A 23,808-nucleotide genomic window follows, 5' to 3' on the forward strand; every position below is an offset into this window, starting at 1 on the left:
CTTGCACCCAAGACCTCTAGTGCATCAGCAGAGAACCTTGGTGCATGCAGTCTCGCAGGCCTGGTACCAACTCAGATCGGCAGATTGATGAGGTCTGGCGTGCAAATTGGAGGATGTGGGATTTAGTAATGCGCAACCTTTATTCAATGTTTTAACATAACTCATCAGTGTGTAAACATAGGGATGGGATCTGCATCTGTGTTTTACAAGTGCGATGTCTGATCTCTGTTCAGACTCCATGCAGACAGTAGACTGTTATTTTCAGCAAAAAACAGGTACAAGCTACCTTGAAGAGATGTCTAAGAAACATCTTCCCTTTAAGAGATGGAGCTCCCTCTGGTGGTGGAAAGTGCAAATTGCGTTGATTTCACATGCAAGGCCTGGAAAGGAACACTGATTGTAGGAAAGTGCTCCCTTGGGACCAAACTTGCTTCTTGCCTGCTCAGGGTCCGTCGGGCACGGAGTGCACTAACATCGCCCAGAACGGACACTTACCCAATTTCTCCCCCATTAGTTCTCAGAAAAATTATAATAATGATTTATATTGAAATCTTTTTTCCAAAACTTAAATTGAACTTACGGATCAAAGACTTTTCCAAGTTGATGATGTGTTTTTTCTCTGAAGTCGTCAACTTTTTTTGATATAATCTTTGCAGATTTTTGCCTATATTGAAAAGAAGCAATACTAAATGTGAATATTTTAATAAGAGATACCTCATTAAAAAAAAACACAGGAAGGAAGGTTAAGTAAAGGAAAAACATATGAACATACAAAACTGATGGCAGGAAAAGACCAGCTGATCCATCAAGCCTGCCCCACACTCAAAAGTAACAGAGGGTAAATATGAATACCAAATACATTCCCATATTGTGAATAAGCCACCTAATACCCCCGCACACTTCGATAGGCAATATACCAGTTCCATTGACCTATCCAATATCAACCCAGAATTTGCTGTTACAGAGCAACGAACGGCATCCACTATTAGTTAGATTTGCCCTTGCCCGTTTAATCTCGATGATATTTTGCGTTGCAATTTTCTGGAAGTGAGAGATGGAAACAGCGTGGCATTGTCTACAGGGCATCTGGGATTTGAGTGAACAGGGCAAGCAACCGTGTATCTCCTTAACTAATCAGATTGAAGGATTATGAAATGAACAACGCAAGGACTGAGAAGGAAGTATAAGTTAGAATGGGTGAATTCAATGTCAAATCAGATACAGAAAGAGAAATAAAGAGGGGAAAAGAAAGATTGGATTAAGAGAGAGAAAAAAAAGAAAGGAAAAGGAAAAAGAAACTTTGTAATTTTAAGTTTTTAAAAAAAATCTCCAACTACAATTAAAACCAGAAGGAATGAAACGCCACAATTGTAATCGTTAATTTTCAGTGCCAGAGAGGTTGACTGGTTGTAATGAACACTTATCACTTAGACTTGACTTAACTTTCTGTGGCGAGTTTAGTTTGTATCTACCGTGCAAATACGGGAACTTCGCAAAGTTCAATGCATTTCAATGGTGAGGTGGACAGTGAGATGCTGATTTCACAAAGCTAACGGTGGAACGGCGCATCTTGGACAGCAACTTTTGGATTTTCGCATTTAACCGCACATCCACCCTCGCCTGAAGTTGCTATAGCATTTGCATATAAATAATGCTAAAAGGGTTCTTGAATATTTGGAATTCTCTACCCCAGAGGGCTGTGGATACTAAGTCGTTGAGTATATTCAAGGCTGAGATAGATAGATTTTTGGACTCAAGGGGAATCAAGGGATATGAGGATAGAGCGGGAAAGTTTAGTTGAGGCCAAAGATCAGCCATGATCTTATTGAATGGCGGAGCAGCCTCAAGGGGCCGTATCGCCGACTCCTGCTCCTATTTCTTATGTTCTTGTGTTCTTGAACGGTGAGCACCATTAGCCTCACCATTATTTTGACAGCAAATTCTGGGCCATCATTTTTTTTTAAAACTGTCTGTTGTAATTCTTGTGACAGTAGAGTAATTTTTATGCTTGCTGACTGGTCTGAAGTTTCATTGACGGGGGGTCAATAATGAGATGACAGATCTGACAAAGGCCCAATTATCGTCTAAGCTTTCTAATTATTCTGAAGTGTTTAACTGCACTGAGGACCAATGAGGTGGGAGATCCAACAGAGGTCAATGGAGATGAGTGGGACAGGTACCAAAAAAGGTTTTAAAAACCATGACAGTCCTTTATTAAATTTAGAGATGTTATAGACTCAAATGCCTATTTTTGAAGTCACTGACATTCTGATGTCTCAGCTGTATGAGAGGCCCACAGCTAGAAAAGCCTGGTAGTAAATTTATAAAGCAATCCCTGTACAATGTCAGCAGCTGTGTTTCGTTAACAGGGCTGTGTTTCATTGAACAGGAGAGAAACAAGACATCGCCACGGCACTAGACAGTACTAGTCTTTGTAACAAATACTTACAGTTGCATTTCAGGCAACCAACGTAATGATTTTGCTGTCATTCTTCCATCATTAAAATAAGGAGTCTCTACTCCAAATGTACTGTATTTGCTGTGTCTGGACCAGTCATACTTTCTGTCCATCTGCTCCCCTATGGAAATATTTCAAGAAATCTGTTTAAATCTTCGAACCTATACAATTGTTCTACCACTATTACATTTCTCATTACAAATTATTGTGTTGCCACTAAACAGTTACTGACATTGTGAACCAGCCTCTCAACCCATGTCCAAAAGGTTGAATTAAATTTTTTGTACTTTGATTAAAAAGAATTCAGGCAATACCCTTATCTAATAAAAGCATCGGGTATGTCATACAATCACAAAAAAAAAGTTATTTAAAAAATACTATTAGCCGATGTACTATGGATTCACACTCAGTTTTGGAAATATATGGCTTAATTTATACAAAATGAATTGGCTGCCATCCAAATGGGCTAAGTCAAGGGATATGGTACCTTTAAAGTCTGTATATGGAGGTTGAACTGTATTGAAAGAATGTAATTTGTTTCCTTCATTCAATACCAGTCCAGATGGGATCCTAGGTTGCTGAGGGAAGCAAGGCTGGGGATAGCAGAAGCTCTGACCACAATCTTTCAATCCTCCTTGGATATGGGTGCCAGAGGACTGGAAGATTGCAAATGTCACAACCCTATTCAAAAAAGGGAAGAGGGATAAACCATGTAACTACAAGCCAGTCAGTCTAATGTCAGTGGTTGGAAAACTACTAGAGACCATTGTCGAGGACAAAATTAATTGTCACTTGGAGAAGCAAGGGTTAATAAGGGACAGCCAGCATGGATTTGTTAAAGGCAAATCGTGTCTGACTAATCTGATTTGACTTCTTTGATGAAGTAACAGAGATGGTTGATGAAGGTAGTGCAGTAGATGTTGTGCATATGGACTTTCAAAAGGCATTTGTTAAAGTACCACATAACAGACTTATAAGTAAAATAAAACCACATGGGATTAAATGGACGATGGTAACTTGGGTACATAATTGGCTAAGGGATAGGAGGCAGAGAGTGATGGTGAACGGATGTTTTTCTGACTGGAGAGAAGTACACAGTGGGGTCCCCCAGGGGTTGGTATTAAGACCATTGCTTTTCTTGTTATATATAAATGACCTGGACTTGGGTATAGGGAGTACAATTTCGAATTTGAGGATGATACAAAACTTTGCAGCCTAGTAAATAGTGAGGAGGATAGTAGCAGACTTCAGGAAGACATAGACAGACTGGTGAAATGAGCAGACACATGGCAGGTGCAACGTAATCCGGAGAAATGTGACGTGATGCACTTTGGGAGGAACAACATGGAGAGGCAATATAATCTAAATGGTACTATTTTGAGGGGGTGCAAGAGCAGAGGGACCTGGGGATGCATATTCACAAATCTTTGAAGGTGATGAGACAGTTAAGAAAGTTGATGAGACAGTTAAGAAAGCGTATGGGATACTTGGCTTTGTAAATAGCGACATTGAATACAAAAGCAAGGAAGTTATGCTAAATCTTTACAAATCACTGGTTAGGCCACTGCTGGAGTATTGTGTACAACTCTGGGCACCACACTTTAGGAAGGATGTCAAAGCCTTGGAGAGGGTACAGAGGAGATTTATCCAGATGATACCAGGGATGAGGGACTTCAGTTATGAGGAGAGATTGCAGAAGCTGGGATTGTTCTCCTTAGCCAGTTAGCTTAACATCCATCATAGGGAAAATGCTAGAATCGATTATTAAGAAGGTTATAGCAGGGCACTTAGAAAATCTCAATGCAATCAGGCAAAGTCAACACAGCTTTATGAAAGGGAAATCATGTTTGACTAATTTATTAGAGTTCTTTGAGGAAGCAACAAGCAACTTGGATAAAGGGGATCCTGTGGATGTGGCGTACTTGGATTTCCAGAAGGCATTTGACAAGATGCCACATCAAAGACTGCTACACAAAATAAGAGCTCATGGTGTAGGGGTAACATGTTAGCACGGATAAAGGACTGGTTAGCTAACAAGAAATAGAGAGTAGGCATAAATGGGTCATTTTCAGGTTGGCAAGATGTAACGAGTGGAGTGCCACAGGGATCAGTGCTAGGGCCTCAGCTATTTACAATCTATATCAATGACTTGGATGAAGGGACCGAATGTATGGTTGCTTAATTTGCTGATGACACAAAGGTAGGTAGGAAAGTAAGTGGTGAAGAGGGCTCTGCAAGGTTAAGTGAGTGGGCAAAAATTTAGCAGATGGAGTATAATGTGGGAAAATGTGAACTTGTCCACTTTGGCAGGAGGAATAGAAAAGCAGTATATTATTTAAATGGAGAGAGATTGCAGAACTCTGAGGTATAGAGGGATCTGGATGTCCTAGTACATGAAGCACAAAAGATTAGTATGCAGGTCAGGAGTGTGATGGAATACTCTCCACTTACCTGGATGAGTGCAGCTCCAACAACACTCAAGAAGCTCGACACCATCCAAGATAAAGCAGCCCGCTTGATTGGCACCCCATCCACCACCCTAAACATTCACTCCCTTCACCACCGGCGCACTGTGGCTGCAGTGTGCACCATCCACAGGATGCACTGCAGCAACTCGCCAAGGCTTCTTCGACAGCACCTCCCAAACCCGCGACCTCTACTACCTAGAAGGACAAGAGCAGCAGGCGCATGGGAACAACACCACCTGCACGTTCCCCTTCAAGTCACACACCATCCCGACTTGGAAATATATCGCCGTTCCTTCATTGTCGCTGGGTCAAAATCCTGGAACTCCCGTCCTAACAGCACTGTGGGAGAACCGTCACCACACGGACTGCAGCGGTTCAAGAAGGAGGCTCACCACCACCTTCTCGAGGGCAATTAGGGATGGGCAATAAATGCTGGCCTCGCCAGCGACGCCCACATCCCGTGAACGAATAAAAAAAAGTACAGCAAGTAATTAGGAAGGCAAATGGAATGTTATCATTTATCGCACGGGGAATGGAATATTAAAGTAGAGCTGCTTTGCTACAGTTGTACAGGGCATCGGTAAGACCACATCTAGAATACTGTGTGTAGTTTTGATCTCCTTATTTAAGAAAGGACATAATTGCTTTAGAGGCAGTTCAGAGAAGGTTCACTCGACTGATTCTGGGATGAGGGGGTTATCTTATGAGGAAAGGCTGGACAAGTTTAGCCTGTATACATTGGAGTTTAGAAGAATGAGAGGTGATCTTATTGAAACATATAAGATCCTGAAGGGACTTGAAGGGGTAGATGCTGAGAGGATGTTTCCCCTTGAGGGAGAGACTAGAACTAGGGGCCACAGTTTAAAAATAAGGGGTCTCCCATTTAAGACGGAGATGAGGAGAAATTTTTTCTCTCAGAGAGTCGTGAGTCTGTGGAACTCCCTTCCCCAGAAAGCGGTGGAGGCAGGGTCATTGAATATTTTTAAGGCTGAGTTAGATAGATTCCTGATTAACAATGGAATCAAAGGTTATAGTAGGTAGACGGGAAAGTAGGTTTGAGGTCACAATCAGATCAGCCATGATCTTATCAAATGGCAGAGCAGGCTTGAGGGGCCAAATGGCCTGTTCCTGCTCTTAATTTGTATGTTCGTATGTAGAGCAGAGAAGGTTAAGGGGAGAGTAAACAGAGGTATTCAAAATTATGAGGGGTTTTGATAGAGCAGGTAGGGAGAAACTGTTTCCTCTAGCAAGTGGATCAGTAACCAGAGGTTAAAATAATTGGCAAAAGAACAAGAGGGGAAATGATAAGAAATGTTTTCATACAGAGGGTTGTTAAGATCTGGACTGCATTATCTGAAAGGGTGGTGGAAGCAGATTCCATAGAAACTTTCAAAAGGCAATTGGACATGTACTTGAAGAGGACTAATTTGCAGGGTTGTGGGGGAAAAAGCTGGGACTAAATTGGACAGATCTTTCAAAGAGTGGGCACAGGTACAACGGGCCGAATGGCCTCGTTCTGTGTTGTAAGATTCTATGATTCTATATCCACAAAAACACATAGATTATATAGCTGTGCAATAACAGAGGTGGGAATTCAGTGGCTTTGAAATTACACTGTGTGAAGATTAGTGTTTAAACACTAAATGCCATTGTATGAAATTCGTTGGTCTGCTATTTTAACGGATTTTAATGGCAAATACAGAACCATCTGCATGGAAACTCAAAGTTTTCAAACTTTTGTGTATGAGAGATCCCTTGCAAATATTGATAAAATGTGTCTATATTAATATAGATTTTGGCAACCATTTGAATGTAACCCTGGCCGGTCGGGTTTCCGAGGGCTTGGGAAACCCAGCAGCTAAAGGGAGGGAGGAGCAGCCAGATCCAGCAGGTAAGTACTTTTAAGAGCACTGCTTGTGGGCTAGGAGGAGCAGGAGTGCTTCCCCCCGGCCCGTCAAGCAAATCTTGTGCTGCGATCGGCCGCCCCCACCCCACCAAACCCAGCAGCCAGAAGCAATAATCCAGCAACTAACCTGCAACACCCGCATGGCCCTTTAAATAGCGCTGATGGGGAGTCCTTCAGGCACTGTAAAAAACGTTTAGATGGTTGGGGATAAGACTGTGCATTGAGTTGAGCATTAAGGTCGAAAATGGTGTGTATCACTTTAAATCAGCATTGCACACTGATTGCAGCCATTTTCTCCCTACTTTACATGCTTCCAGAGTTCAGTATTAGCGCATGCGCTAACTCCTATACCAAGATGGCATCTGGCACACGTCACGCAGGAAACGTGCGTGCGGATCCAAGACGCCATCTTGGATGTCGAAGAAGCCGTGTAGCGCCGAATCAACGGGCGCTACATGGCCCAATTTAGCGCCCGTAATGTTTCCCGGTCCCCCCACTCTCCTAGTTGCCAGTCCGAGCCCCCCACCCCCATCAACCCCGCAACCAGGTGGCAAATGGAAGAAAAAAATGAAAAACCGTTAAATTCGGCAGGACCTCTGCGTTCCTGGGTTTCCCCCCTGCAAACACGTGCCCCCACTCCCTCCCCGCCTCCACATAAATATCAGGGCCCATGTTTCCTTACCAATATTGTAATCACTGTGTGTTACAACATATAGTGGATGTCCCTCTTGTGATTCTTTATAAACTTGTTCTCGAGACTTTGGTGGGTTTACAAGCTCTCCAACAGAGATACCTGAAATAAAAATGTCAATATTGTCTTAAGTGGTCAAGTTCTAATTAAGTGTTATTTACATAGAGTACAAATATTCAACACTTTAAACATTTATTTTTCTGCAGCTATCAAAATGTGTCAGATTTCTCAGTTGGCAACACTGATCTTAGTCAGAAGATTGTAGGTTCAAGCTCCACTTCAGGACTTGAATGCATCAAACCAGGCTAGCACTTCAGTGCAGTATTTAAGGAGTGCTGCAAATTTTGAAGGTTCTGCCTCTCAACAATAACTTGCATTTATAGATCATCTTTAACTTATAAAAACAACCCAAGACACTTCACTAAGCTGCAAAACTGAGAAGTAGGGCATTGGAGGAGGAGTTGCGGGTTTGGGAGGCAACAGCATGTTCAGGGATTTTGGTAGGGAATGCTAGGTTGGAGATGGAGCAGTAGTTCGCAAGGAGAAAGGGTCAACGGTGTTTTTTTTATGAGGAGGGGGTGATTCCCTTTGATATTAGTAAACTGACTTTTCTATAAGCACTGGTATGACAATGTTGAACAAGCTTTTCAAGTAGGGATGAGTAAATTAGCAGCCAACGAGAAATTATTCCAATAGAACCTTGACCTTTTTTTAAATTGGGTCAAGGCAGAACTAAACTTTTTCCTTAAAAGCTCAGGTCTAGCGCTTCTTCCAGTGACTCAGCAAATTTATCAAGTGAGTTGCCAAGCCATACAGACTAGGGATAACCTAGGTTCAGTCAGCAGCTTGCTCCAAATTAGTTGATCTCAGCCAGGGTGCCGTTGGGTTGCTATCATTGTCACTGGGCTAGGGAAGGGGAAAAAAATCTATCAGGGTTCCTGAGCTTGAATACATCCAGTGATCCGTGCCAAGAGTGCGGTGAGAGGGTGAAGACAGAATCAGGCTTGGCTGTGATGTCCCCTGCAAATGCCACGACAGCTCATTATCAAGACTCGTGTATGAATAATGGTGACCTGGATGAGGTGTTGGAGGAGGCCTAGCACTTGTGGAACTGCGCCCCAAGATTCAATGTCTTCAGGGAAAGGGAGAAAAGAAAATTGACGAGGAAAAACAAACCTCAGGTCTGGAGCCTTTTTAAAAAGCAACCTTAACTGTTGGGGAAGCAATTCAATGTAAAGTACTTTTCTCATTTAGTTAGTATCCCTGTGATGGCAAACCTGGCTTTGGATTGTCTTGCTATAACCCTTGAAGGCCCAGTAGTTTAAGTTGACAGTTAACAATGAATTATTCAGCTAATATCAACAACAGATTAGTCAATGAGGAGCTCCATGGGATCAGCAAGAATTGGCATCCTTTTCAGCACAACTGACCACATAGCACTAAAATCGTAGAATATTACAGCACAAAACATGTCATTCAATATTCCTCTTTTTCAAACAACGATCTAATTCCCTTCTAAAAGGACATATGTACTCTACTTCAACAATGTTATTTTGGCAGAGAAGCCCACACTGTGTCCAACCACACTGAAAAGATTTTTTTTCTTAACCTCCCCTTTAATCCTTCTTGTGATCATCTTAAATTTGTGCCCTCTCATTACCATCTCGCTGACCAGTGGAAACAATCTAACATCAATTCACCTATCATAACCCTTCATAATATGGAAGACCTCCATCGGGTCACACTCAACCTTCTCAGCTCTTGTGAAAAAGCCTTAACTTCTCAAGTCCCTGTTATCCCTCATCTCTGAATAGCATCCTAGTGAATCCACACTGCACCCTTTCTGTTGCTTTCATATTGTTTCTATAACAGGGCACCCAAAACAATATAAAATACAGCAACTGCTGCATAACTACGTTCTTGTACAGGATTAAAACTACCTCCTTGCTTTTTTATTCTATGTCTCTAGATTTAAAAAAACATGAATCCAGTTTGCCTCTTTATGGCCACTTGTGCAGCCACATTAAATGATCTGTGCATCTGCACACCAAGGTCCCTCTGCTCTATTTAAAATGTATCATTTAAAAAGTATTTCCTTTCCCTATTTTTAATTCCATAAAGTATTGAGGCAGAAATCGCTCCGGAGATAACGGAGGAGCTTGACAGCGCTCTCCGTTGTTAGTGGCAAAATGGAGAAGCAAGTTCCGGCTCAGTGAAACGTGGAAATCCGGAACTTGCTCCTGGTGGTTCGCCGGCAATATGACAGCTTTGAATTAAAGGGACACCGCATGCTGCAATCAGGGAAATCATTGAAAAAGTGCAAACTTGCTTTTCTGCCCAGCTGGAAAGTAACTCGTTACGCCACCAAACAGGTAGGCTTAAAAATACCAGGTCTAAATTAAGTCTTAATTTTTTTTATTATTCATTCATGGGATGTGGGTGTCGCTGGCAAGGCCAGCATTTATTGCCCATCCCTAATTGCCCTTGAGAAGGTGGTGGTGAGCCGCCTTCTTGAACCGCTGCAGTCCGTGTGGTGAAGGTTCTCCACGGTCCTGTTAGGAAGGGAGTTCCAGGATTTTGACCCAGCGACAATGAAGGAACGGCGATATATTTCCAAGTCGGGATGGTGTGTGTGACTTGGAGGGGAATGTGCAGATGCTGTTGTTCCCATGTGCCTGCTGCTCTTGTCCTTCTAGGTGGTAGAGGTCGCGGGTTTGGGAGGTGCTCTCGAAGAAGCCTTGGCGAGTTGCTGCAGTGCATCCTGTGGATGGTACACACTGCAGCCACAGTGCGCCGGTGGTGAAGGGAGTGAATATTCAGGGTGGTGGATGGAGTGCCAATCAAGCGGGCTGCTTTGTCCTGGATGGTGTCAAGCTTCTTGAGTGTTGTTGGAGCTGCACTCATCCAGGCAACTGGAGAGTATTCCATCACACTCCTGACTTGTGCCTTGTAGATGGTGGAAAGGCTTTGGGGAGTCAGGAGGTGAGTCACTCGCCGCAGAATACCCAGCCTCTGACCTGCTCTTGTAGCCACAGTATTTATATGGCTGGTCCAGTTAAGTTTCTGGTCGATGGTGACCCCCAGGATGTTGATTGTGGGGATTCGGCGATGGTAATACCGTTGAATGTCAAGGGGAGGTGGTTAGACTCTCTCTTGTTGGAGATGGTCATTGCCTGGCACTTGTCTGGCACGAATGTTACTTGCCACTTATCAGCCCAAGCCTGGATGTTGTCCAGGTCTTGCTGCATGCGGGCATGGACTGCTTCATTATCTGAGGGGTTGCGAATGGAACTGAACACTGCAATCATCAGCGAACATCCCCATTTATGACCTTATGATGGAGGGAAGGTCATTGATGAAGCAGCTGAAGATGGTTGGGCCTAGGACACTGCCCTGAGCAACTCCTGCAGCAATGTCCTGGGGCTGAGATGATTGGCCTCCAACAACCACTACCATCTTCCTTTGTGCTAGGTATGACTCCAGCCACTGGAGAATTTTCTCCCTGGTTCCCATTGACTTCAATTTTACTAGGGCTCCTTGATGCCACACTTGGTCAAATGCTGCCTTGATGTCAAGGGCAGTCACTCTCACCTCTCCTCTGGAATTCAGCTCTTTTGTCCATGTTTGGACCAAGGCTGTAATGACTGCCAAACATCTAAAAATTAACTTTTAAAAATGTGGAATTTCATATTACTCCTTATTTTAATAGTTTTTGGTCATTAAATAAAATTAAAATTAAAAAATTATAGATTTTCTTTTACTTTTCCTTTCTGTCTCTTTTGTTTAATTCAATTATTTGTCTAATTCAATTATTTCTTTGGCTTTTTATTTAAAAAAATTAAAATTTTTATTTACAATTACACACAAAATATTAACTTTAAATGAATGAAGTCTGCTTGCCTGTTTGAGCAATGCAGGCTGAATCTGTGGGCATAACTTCTCTTCCTGACAGATTTTGTGGGCGTTTCTTCTCCTCTCAGGCTTTTCCAGCCACGTCAACTCATGCTGCTCAGAGGCTGGGTTGATAGCACACAATTTTTTTAAAGTTCGAAGTCAGGTGATTCGACGCCACAGAGCCTGCAGTAATTTTGTTAATTTAGTTCACAGGAGCGATGGTGACCGTTGCCTCGCGGCTCAGAGTGATTTCTGGCCCATTACTTCCCATTTTTCTCCATAAAACTGCATCTGCCCATTCTGCTGGCCTATATATGTTCCCCTACAGTCTGTCACAATCTTCCTCACAATATACCATACCACCAGTTTGCTGTCATCAGCAAATTTTGATTATCGTTCTCTCCATTCCTAAATCCAGATAGTAAATAGGATCGATCCCAACATAAAATCCTGTGGAGCACTATTCATGACATCTTTCCAGTCCTTTTGCCCCTACCTTTTGCTTTCTGCCCTCCAACCATCTTTCTGTCCATGTGGCCACATTACCCTGAAAATCCATATTTGCCATAAGTGTCTTACGTGATACCAGACATATGAACATTGAATTTAGACCAAATCAATAGATTGCAGGCCAACTTAGATAAATTAGAGGAATGAGCCTGTGTGTGGCAGATATTCTTCAAAGTAGATAAGTGCAGTGTTATACATTTTGGTTTGGGGAAACTCCAATTATATTTATATCATGCAGGGATACCTGCTCAAGATTACAGATCAATTGACAGACCTGGAGGTCATAGATGATAAATCATTAATGATGCATTAGCATTGTGACAAGGACATTGGGAAGACAAATAAGGCATGCAGGAGTGAAGTTAGGAAATGCTTCTACATGCAAAGGGTGGGAGAAGTTTGGAACGCTCTTCTGCAAATGGCAGTTGATGCTAGCTCAATTGTGGATTCTAAATCTGAGATTGATAGATTTCTGTGAACCAAGGAAATTAAGGGAAATGGGGCTAAGGCGAGTATAAGGAGTTAGGTCACAGGTCCACCATGATCTCATTGAATGGCGGAACAGGCTCAAGGGGCTAAATGCCACTGCCACTTGCTGCCTCTTGATATGGGCCACCTTCTCCTGCAAGAAAGCGGGACGTGCGTCTGGGTGATGTGCCTGTCGTGGTTGAATAGCTGACAGTGTGTGTGGCCTGTGAGTTGTGGGTGGGCGGCTTGCAACTGTGGTAATGCGTAAGGGTGAAAGGAAGCATCTGATTGGAAGAGTTGAATACTGATGGAAAGAGTTTGTTGGTATGTGGGTGATGGGGGGTGTAGAATGTGGTGCAGTTGGTGGAAGCTGCCACTTGACAGTTGACCTCACTCACCTTGACCACTCGTGTCAAAGCATTGAACTTCTTTCTGCACTGCATCCATGTTCATGATGCTGTGGCCTGGCATTGACTTTGTCCCCCGCTGCCTCCCACTGCCTTTTGGGTATATGTCTGCAGGGCCTCTTGCTCCCCCGCACCCCCTGCAGATATAGGATGTCCCTCCCTCTGTCCACCTCTTGCACCAAGGCCTCTAGTACATCAACAGAGAACCTTGGTGCATGGACTCTCACAGGCCTGGCACAAACTCAGATTGGCAGATTAGTAAGGTTTGGCATGCAGATTGGAGGATGTGGGATTTAGTAGTGCGCAACCTTTATCCAATGTATTAACATAACTCAGCAGTTTGTAAACATAGGGATGGGAGCTGCATCTGTGTTTTGCATGTGGGATGTCTGATCTCCGTTCAGACTCCATTCAGACAGCAGAATGTTATTTTCAGCAAATAACATTTACCTGCCATCTTTAAGAGATTTTTAAGAGACAGCCTGCCTTTAAGAGATTGGGGCTCCCCCTGCTGGTGGAAAGTGAAAATTGCATTGAATCCTCGTGTCAACGCTGATTCGGAACGCTGCTTGAAGGTAAGCCCTCAGGCCTCACAAAAGTCTTGTCCTGCCTGCGCAGGGGCCATTGGGCGCAGGGTAATAGCGGATCGCGCTACCCCCGCCCAATAATAGGCCCTATCCAATTTTTTTTCCCCCAGTAGAGTTTTTGCCACAACGATACTATATGAAACTAAAAACACTATTAAATGGCTGTAAAAGGCTTTGGTACAGCCATATTTAAAGTACTGTGTCTAATTTTGGTCCCCATATATGGCGGTGGATATCAAGGCCCTAAGGAAGGTACACAGGACAGCCAGAACGATAGGCACTTTTAGGGCTCTTAGTTATCAGGACAGGCTCAAGTAATTGGGGCTACTTTCATTAGCAAACTGCAGGCTTACAGGGGATATGATTGCAGTTTTTAAAATGGTGAAGGGATTAGATTCTGTCCAGTTAGACAGCTTATTTGAGACATATAACAATTGTAGAACATATAAAATTCTTAGGTAACAAGTTAGGTTAGATGTTAGGAAGTATTTTCTTTTCCCCCACAGAGTCTTCGTCCTTTGGAACAGATTGGCCTTGATATCAACCCCGCACCCCCCCCCCCAACCCAACACGGGAGGGAAAGGGTCGGGGAGGGCTTAAAATTGAAATACACAGAACATGACCCCAACCTGCTGCGCGCGACTCCTTTTTAACGGCAGCGGATATCGGGGCGTCAGTGTGCCCCTCCATGGAGAGGCAGGACGCTTAATTAACAAATTTAATTGGGCGCCCACAGTGCAATTGGGAGCTCGATTTGAAATTTATTACTGCTGCACGGGTTTCCCGGGGGTCGGGAAACTCGACAGTGAAACGGAAGCAGGAGCTGCCGGCTCTCCTAGGTTGACAGTTGACCTCACTCACCTTGACAGGGGCCCCAGGCCCCTCAAGGAAGCTTTCAGCCTCCCCCAGCCCCCATCACCAGCTTGCCCCTGCACCTCCGATCGCCGACCACCCCTCTCCCCGCTGGCGGGCCTCTCCCCCCCGCAACTACCTCGATCGCAGGCCTCTCCCCTCCCACCTCCAATAGCGGGCCTCTCCCCCACCCCCCCCGCCTCCCAATCGCGGGCCACACCCCCCCCACCCCAATCACATGCCACCACCCCCCACCAGATTGCCGGGGACCGTCCCCAAGTGTCCCCGGCTTAGGCCTCCTGCCTCTGGTGTTCCTTCCCGCCCACCGGGCAGGCTGTCCATTTGGCTGGCTGCTGAGCAGGAGACAGAACTACAAAATGTTAATTAGGTCCTGCCAATCTCAGTGTCCCCGGCCTTGCCAGGTTCTTCAGCTGTTTTCGACTTCCCCGGACCCTCCCCGAAAATATCAGGGCCATTACCAAAACATGTGCTGAATATGGATTCCCTGAAGTCTTTCTAAAGGCAGTTGGACAAGTTCCTGAGAGAAGAGGGTATTTACAATTAAAGATAATAAGTTGCACATGTAAAAACAGAAAATGCTGGAGAAGCTCAGCAAGTCAGGCAGCATCTGCGGAGAAAGAAACAGAGTTAATGTTTAAGGTCGACGATCTTTCAACAGATCTTTTGTTTTCTGACGAAAGGTTTTCGACCTGAAATGTTAACTCTGTTTCTTTCTCCACAGATGCTGCCTGACTTGCTGAGCTTCTCCAGCATTTTCTGTTTTTATTTCAGATTTCCAGCATCCGCAGTATTTTGCTTTGGATAATAAATTGCAGGTTAGCTGGGATTAGAAGAATTTATGGGCAATCAGTCTTCTGGAACTTTGCTGGATTGTTTAGATAGTCAGAAAGGAATTTCTCAGAGATTTCCTAAATTGGCCTCAGATTTTTTTCTCTTTTGTTGTCTCTGTTCAGAAATTGCACGGCCAAGGAGGTGGACCAATGGTATACATGGCTGCGGCATGACTGGACGGGGCAAGCTTGATGATCTTTGCTGATGCATAAAAGCATATGAAAAGAAGTATGTTTCTCCGTGTCCTTAATAATTTCATTTCATATTGGAGGCCAGCAACTGAAAACTAAATGGCTTATCTGACGAGTATTTGCTGAACCTGAATCCTGAGCCCTGGCTTATCTCTGTCCACATATTTAAAGATATGGATTGTATTTTGCCTACAGTCCTCTGGCATAATTTTCCTTTCCACAGAATTTTGGAAAATTACCACCAGAGTCTTCCCCAGCTTCCCTCAGGATTCTTGCATGTAAACCAACAGGTCCTGGTTATTTGTCTACCTTAAGTTTGAGTAGCTTCTTTAGTACCATTTTGCTTTGAAACACTCACTGGTGGTCCTGCAATGCCAATAGCCACCTCCACTTTAGAAACTTAGGCAAAGTGCTTATTTAGTGTTTCTGCCCATTCCCACACTCTCACTACAAGCTTGTCTCCTTCACCTCTTGCCGGTCCTATCCCTACCTGGATTATCCTCTTTTTCTTTATTCATTCTGGGGATGTGGGAGTCACTGACAAGGCCAGCATTTATTGCCTATCTCTAGTTGCCCTTACTACTAATGTGCCTCTAGAAAGCCTTTTTATTGCTCTTTAAGTTTTCTCTAATTTTCCCTCATGTTCCCTCAACATTTATAATCTCCCTTTTTTGTTAATTTCTTATATATTCTTCATATCTGTCCCAGCTTTTATTTTGATTATCTCCTGTGTAAGCACCAAATGCTTCTTTTTTAATTTCAGATTTGATCTAATTCCCATATTCATCTGTTAAACCTCAGTATAATGGATGTAATATTAATGTCAGTTTAAATGAACCCCATTAGTTCTGTATCATTCATTATTAGCATATACTATATGGCAGTGCAATGCTAACTTTAAGTAACTATATACCGTTTTAAGTCTATGATTGTGTGGAACATCACTTTTATCCAAAGAAATAGTGGCCCTGAAAATCTGCAGGTTATCAATCTCAGTGTAGTACTGAGGGTGTGTTGCATTGCCAAAGGTACTGTTCCAGGTCCCAACCTAGTTTCCAGTTGTTCCAGTGTACACCAAGATGGCTGCAGACTCTGGGGCCACTATGTGCTGTTCCCAAAAATCATCTGATGATTTCTATACACCATGATGATACAAACAATTAAATGACACAAAATTACATAGAAATTACCATACAGAAACAGGCTGTTTGGTCCAAATAGTCCATGTTGATTCCATGTTGGGAACCAAAAGTAATATTTCCAAGTTTGCTGACGACACAAAACTAGGTGGGATCATGAGTTGTAAGGAGGTTGCAAAGAGGCTTCAAGGCGATTTAGACAAGTTGAGTGAGTGGGCAAATACATGGCAGATGCAGTATAATGTGGATAAATGTGAAGTTATCCACTTCAGAAGGAAAAACAGAAAGGCAGAGTATTATTTAAATGGTGATAGATTGGGGAATGTTGATGTACAAAGGGACCTGGGTGTCCTTGTACACCAGTCACTGAAAGCAAACATGCAGGTGCAACAAGCAGTTAGGAAGGCAAATGGTATTTGGCCTTCATTGCAAGAGGATTTGAGTGTAGGAGCAAGGATGTCTTACTGCAGTTATACAGGGCCTTGGTGAGACCACACGTGTGCAGTTTTGGTCTCCTTACCTAAGAAAGGATATACTTGCCATAGAGGGAGTGCAGCGAAGGTTTACCAGGCTGATCCCTGGGATGGCAGGACGGTCAAATGAGGAGAGATTGGGTCAACTTGGCCTGTATTCACTCAAGTTTAAAAGAATGAGAGGGGATCTCATTGAAACATATAAAATTCTGAAAGGGCTAGACAGACTGGATGCAAGGAGGATGTTTCCCCTGGCTGGGGTGTCCACAACGAGAGCTCACAGTCTCAGGATACGGGGTAGGACATTTAGGACTGAAATGAGGAGAAATTTCTTCACTCAGAGGGTGGTGAACCTGCGGAATTCTCTGCCACAGAAGGCTGTGGAGGCCAAGTCACTGAATATATTTAAGAAGGAGCTAGATAGATTTCTAGACACAAAAGGCATCATGGGGTATGGGGAGAGAGCGGGAATATGGTATTGAGATACAGGATCAGCCATGATCATATTGATGGCAGAGCAGGCTCGAAGGGCCGAATGGCCTACTCCTGCTCCTATTTTCTGTGTTTCTATGTTTATCCTCCACACGAGCAGCATTTCTGACCCCATGTGGCTACCCTGTATTCCCACATCCCTTTATTCCCCTTTCCTTCAACCATCTATCTAACCTACTATTAAATATTGATATGGTCTTTGCGTCAGTCCCGGTAATGCATTCCAGAGACTTACAACCCTCTGTGTAAAAGAAATTCTCCTGCTCTCTGTTGTAAATCTTTTACATTTAATCTTGTATCTATCCCCCTTGTTCTAGACCTCTGAATTACAACACAAACACAGATCGTTTGGCTCATACAGCCTGTGTTGGTGTTTATCCTCCATATGGGCAGAAGTTTAATGATTCAGATGTAACTCTAGATTGTCTAATACTTTTGTCTGCTTCCTGCTTCTTTATTCTGATTATTAATACCTTTGAGTCCTCTTTTACCGAACGTGGTGCTATATATATCTATTCCTTTGGGTAATCCTGGGGTTTGATCATGAGACTTGCCCAGTGGAGCTCGCTTAAGGCTTGGATAGGATGAATTAACTCTGTCGAAGAATATTTGCTGAACCTGAGTCCTGAGTGGTGGATTTATCAATGATGCAACCTAAATGGCAAAGCAAAATAAAAAGATATCACAATATGCTTAATTTCCATCAATGATCTCCTTATTTATTCTCAGTTCCTAGTCTCGCTGGATGCCTACATTTCAGCAGGTCTTGTGCTCTACACTTCCATGTTCAGCCTGGCTCAGTTGCTAGCACACTTGTTTCTTGGTCAAAGGCTGTGGATGTGAGCCCACACTAGGATTTGAGCATATAATCTAGGTTGACACTCCAGTGCAGTAGTAAGGGTGTGTTGCACTAAAACTGAGGATCCATTTGTTTGTCTTGGTGGACAATAAAGATCCATGGCATTATTTAATAAAGACCAGGGAGCTCTCCTGGCATTATGACCAACAATTTTCCCTCAGTCAGTATCACCAAAAAAAAAGATTAATTGGTCATTTTGCTAACTGTTGCTTGTGCCCTATTGTTGGTGCAGATTGACTGCCATTTTTACCTACGCAGTGATCACTGTAATCTAACAACAATTAATTGTGTGCAATGTGTTTTGAGGTAATATAGCATTATACAAGTGCAAGTATTGGTTATCCCTTTGTCAAATGCTATCTCTGAATTCATCTAAAATAGTTCATCTCATCTTCATGGTATCAATTTTGCTGAAACCTATTAGATCTTTAAAAAGCAACAGAAATATGGGTGAAACTGTAAAAGAAATAAGGAAAACAACATTTCATGAGGAAAGAGCTATTTTCAATTGCAAATAAAACCCGTGCCATTAATTGATGTTATATTTTGCCTTATTTTTAACAGTCATTCATTAATTTTGTTGGAAGTCCAATATCCTTGAAGCGATTCACATGTCTGACCTCTTGATTCTCAACCAACAGATTGCAAGGCTCAAAAGTGCACATAATTTTAAATCATTTATCTTGTTTGGATTTAGTCACTTCTCACATGCACTGCTAGAAAAACATGATGTAGAAATGGGATGGTCCACCCTATGGAAAATAATAGCTATGAGAATCTGACTCTCTTTGCTTACACTGTGCCTCCTGCAACAACCTTTAGACTGCCTACTGAACATTTTAACAAAGTCATGGTTTTTGTTAAATCATGTATAATTTAATGAAGACTCAGGATATGGTAATAAACAAGGTTCCAAAATAAAGGTTTTGATCTGAACTTTGTTTTTAAATGCAGCTCATTACTTTATCTTCAACTGTACATAGTACACTACCACAACCTAATAGCAAGTTTAGACGTGTTTAAGATATTTACATTATTACACCCACTTCAAGGTAATCACCTGGCCACTTTTGATTGGATTGCAGTCACAAAATTCACACTGATAATCAATGGTTCAAAAAGAAGTCACATTGCTTTCTGTAGATAACTGCAAAACACTGCCAAGATATGCCAAAACTTTTGCTGTAATGGTAACATCTGTTACTTGCTCCAGAGGTGGTGAGTGACTGCTCTCAGACTATTACAACAAATAATACTGCTGAAACACACATTGGGAAGAATTTCCTCGGTCTGTGTCCACACACATTATTTAAATTAATGGAAGGAAAGTCAGGCATGTTTCTTTACAGGCATACATTCTGACCCGCCCCACTTTACAATATTTGCTGCACCAGTGGACCTGAGCACAGACCCTGGGAAATCTCCCCCATCATTTCCTCAAACTCACCATGAGTAGAAGCTTAGGTGATTCATTAGTAGCTAATAAAAAGGTTTAATCTAGGGCACAACACATATCCATAAAATAAACCGTAAAATAATTGAAACAAACAAAATTGAAGATTTTGACTCTGTACCTAATGTGTATTACTGATATTAGTAGACAATTTTCATAATAAAACTTCTTGCGTCAGTCATGACTGTGATGATTGAGGTCATCATGCTAAAATATATTATATCTTTACACATTCATTTTAACTAGGCCAATGCACTGGGGTTCAAAATTGGAGCTATAGCTGTTAGGATTTCCTTTGTCCTTTGTCTTGATAGCTTGTGGGTAGAGTATTGGATAAGAACAGAAATGAACTAATTGCTTGATTGCCACAGTCATTAAAGGAATTTCATGCCAGATAAAAATTCCAATAGCCTTTGTGTCAGGTCTGTATTAATAAGCAAATCAGACTGAGGATATCGTTTTTCTCTTCCTACCCAACCAGCTGATAGAAAAAAAAATCAATAGTGATCACTGGGTTGTTAAGATGCTGGGTGTTCTTCAAAAGCACTTGCTTATTGTGTAAAGTAAAAGGGTGATATGCTGCTTGGAGAGGTTTATCCCCTGCTATTTTTCAGTTCACTCAGTCACAGCGATGAGGCAGATTTCAATGGGGGCAAAGGAATGCTCTACATAGAATCAAATGACTCAGTTTAAGAACTCTAGTGACACCTGTCCTCTAATGCTTTTAATAGGTGCAGTGTTGAGTCCTGAGTGGAACTTTCAATGGCTGCAGGGCATTAAACAGGGGGTAGCGGATCGGCCACCCACTATACACCACACCTGATTTTCCTTTTTGTTGAAGTTGAAAAATTCCCTCCTTACCTCAGCTTTGAATCTCGCCACTATGTTGAATTACTACTGTGCGAGGTAAGTAACTAGACAAGATCTTCGGTTTAGTTAAATCTCAACATTTTATTTATATTCAACTACACGAATATATTAACTTCTCATTTTTCCCACTCCAGGTAACACTTTTTTCCGAAATTTCTTCTATACCGTTCCTTCACATAGCCTCCAGCCAGCCTCTCACATTCCCTCCCCAGCTCTCGAGTAAGATTTTTCGCTTTAGTTTAATTTTCATTTCAATCTGATTAATCATTATTTAACTTCTTTTTCAATATTCTCCTGCCCCGTTTCTGTAAAATATATTCCGGTTGTCCATTGTATGCCCGCAAGGACCCAGGCTCCAGCTGGCTGGCCAGCTACTGCAATTCCTCGTCTCCCTTTTTCTGAACCCACCAAGAACCCGGGCCCCTACGATTGATGTTTAGTGCCTTAGTCTATCTCCCTCCTTGCCTCCCCCCCCTCCATACTTTTGACTGTGCTTTTGTGGTCCAATCCTCATCTGGCTATAACCTCCCCTCTGCTGCGCATATTTCTGTGCCTGAGGCCTAATCATAACTGCCCCCCCAATATTTTCCAGCTGTGGCATGTAGTGTAGCATGTTGGCACACCAACACATGTCCACAGATTTTCACCCACAATCCCTCACATTCCTTTGAAGTATTGCTGGGAGCAGTGCAGTGAGGAGCAGGAGGGGAATAATTAATCCCAGCAATGGGAGGAAGAAACCTGCTTCTGTTACCAAGAAGATGTGGCTGGAGGTGGTTGAGGAGATGAGCAGCAGGAGCATTGTGGCCCGTTGTTGGAAGCAGTGCAGGAAGTGCTTTAATGACCTAATCATATAGTGAATACTGTTGCTGATTCACCTACATCCTGTGGTGTACAACCTCCCCCCCTCACTCTATCTTGCTAAGCGTACTCCATCACATCAGTCCTCACACACACTTAAGTTTCAGCAGCACCCATCCTTCACTTTCTATGCACTTCCTGACCTCCCCATTTATCCATCCACCGCTGCCACTCACCCCAATCCTTTTACATTGTGATGCATCTGTCTGATAGTCACCCTCAACCAATGCACTGCTTCCATCGGGTGAATATGTGACCTTCAGTCACTCACAGGTCTGTTCTTTCGCCCCTTGTAGAAGAAGAGAGCGCAAAACGGATGGGAGCGGGAGAGGACTGGAGGTGGCCCTCCACAAATTGTGCAGCTCACTATTGCAGAGGAGGACGCCATGGAGATAAATGGCACATCTGCATCCCTCTCCATCAAAGATGGAAAGACTGGGATCTCACAGATGCCTGCTGACAGAATTTAAACATCTTTCGTTAGACAGTTAGTTGGGTTTTCACCTGGTGATTCACAAGTGAGCATGAGCAGACTCTGGTGGCAGGGGCAGCTGTGGAGATTACACTCCTCTCCAAGCTCTGCTCAGCTGAACATAGATACTGAACTCCAGGGGCCATCATTGAGAATGAGAATGATTCAGGTACAGCAGCAACTCTGCGAGGTATTGGCAAACGTGCCACGCACACTCTCCACAAAAGCAGAGGTTGGAGGAGGCCAACTCTAACAGTAATGGATTGATGTCGTAGGTAATTGTGAGAATGTCTGCCATCGAGAGAGGAGTGGCCACCTCCATAGAGCTTCAAGCATGGCTCTCAGATGAGTCTATGCAGGCCGTGACCATGGCCGTGCAGACTTTAGAAGCCAGTTTGTCTGCTGCCTTAAACAGAATGACAGATACCTTATTCTTGGCCTTGCAACACGTCACTGATCTGCCCCAAGCTGCTCTCCAGCGGAGTGGTAGGAATGATATGGCGCTGGCCCAGGAGAGGGATAATGGCGAAAGGGGACATGAAAGCAGGGACTTCACTCAAAGCTCTCCTACATCTCACCCGTTTCTCCACCCCCCCCCCCCCGACCCGCCTCAACCAGTACCCGACATGCTGCCTCCTCTCCTGGTGACCGAGTCTGCACAGGTTCAAGTGGAGTAGTCTTTGGCAGTGCCCTCACAGGCTCCAAAACCCAGAGGTCATGGGCCAAAAGCATCTCAGCAGTCAGGGCAGGGATTGGAACTGCCAGCCTCTACCTCTGCTGGAGCCACAGGGGATGCACTACATAGAAGCAGTAGGAAGCGTAAGAGAAAGCAATTTTAATTCACCAAGGGTATGCACATGGGTGTTTGAAAAAATGTAGATTGTGAAGTTTCCTTTTTTATTGATTTGCACCACTTTCTTATTCCCATTCTGACTAAGTGAACCTTTGAGATATTAGGATATCCTGGCATCCCAGGCAGCAATATACACTGCTGGTCTGGCGATGGGTGCCCCATCTTCATATTGCTCATCATTGTCCTCCTCTTCTTCTTCTTCAATGTTCTCATCATCAGAACATGATTGATGAGCACCTTCATCATCCTCCACCTCTAATCATCTCTGCTCCACAATGTTGTGAAGGACGCAGCACATCACTAGGGATCCGACTCTGGCAAGTAGGTTACTTGCACGCATTCAAACGCACTTCCATTAAACCCGGAAGTGGGCACATTGGAGCCGGGCTGCGGTCGTGCTGAAAAAAAGTTCTTTTAACTTCCCACCCACCCCCTACACATCCGTTTTTGGGGGTTAAAATTCCCCCCATGAGCTCGGATATTTACAGGGAAGCGGGAAGGGTACAGGGGAGGCCAAAAACGGCCAGGGAATGCGAGGTCCTGCCGAATTTAACAACAGAAAAAGAGAGAGGCCATCGGAGGGGGGGAGGCCAGACATCGGTGCCTGGGGAGTGGAGGTCGGCCACGATCGCAGCATGGAGGCGACATTGGTGCTTGGGGGAGGGGGCTAGGTCTGCAATCAGCTGGGGTGTGGCGGGGGGGGTAAGGGGAAGAGAAGCCGCAATCGGCAGAGAGGAGGCTGAAGGCTTCCTTGAGGGGCCGGGGGAAGCTCAAGGAGTGCTGTAAAAGGCACTTACCTTCTTGAGCCGGCAGCTCCCACCTCCCTGTCACTGCCGGGTTTCTCGAGCCCTTGGAAGCCCGCGTGGCAACTGTTAAATTTAAATCAGGCTCCCAATTGCATTGAGAGCCAGATTTAAATGTGTTAATGAAGTGTCCTGTCTCTACGGCGAAATACTCGCACGCCACAAAGCCCACAACCGTGAAAATGATGGCAGGCACGTACGTGGCAGGAAGGGGTCGCATTCCCCATTTTTTAACTGCAACCTATAGTT

The 23,808-nt window shown here is 43.7% G+C and overlaps 1 protein-coding gene across 1 annotated transcript in view; it reads right to left on the bottom strand.

Moving 5' to 3' along the window:
• Window positions 1–23,808, bottom strand: part of efhb (EF-hand domain family, member B) — a 57,226-nt gene that overhangs the window by 27,245 nt on the left and 6,173 nt on the right. Inside the window, exons 4-7 of the mRNA XM_067998768.1 lie at window positions 17,862–18,042; window positions 7,515–7,625; window positions 2,450–2,579; window positions 581–664 (exon numbers count right to left, since the gene is read on the bottom strand). Coding sequence (XP_067854869.1) covers window positions 581–664; window positions 2,450–2,579; window positions 7,515–7,625; window positions 17,862–18,042 — 506 coding nt within the window. The remainder of the gene's footprint in view (window positions 1–580; window positions 665–2,449; window positions 2,580–7,514; window positions 7,626–17,861; window positions 18,043–23,808) is intronic.

The sequence above is a fragment of the Heptranchias perlo genome, chromosome 2 (genome assembly GCF_035084215.1).
Source record: "Heptranchias perlo isolate sHepPer1 chromosome 2, sHepPer1.hap1, whole genome shotgun sequence".
Classification (NCBI taxonomy): Eukaryota; Metazoa; Chordata; class Chondrichthyes; order Hexanchiformes; family Hexanchidae; genus Heptranchias; species Heptranchias perlo.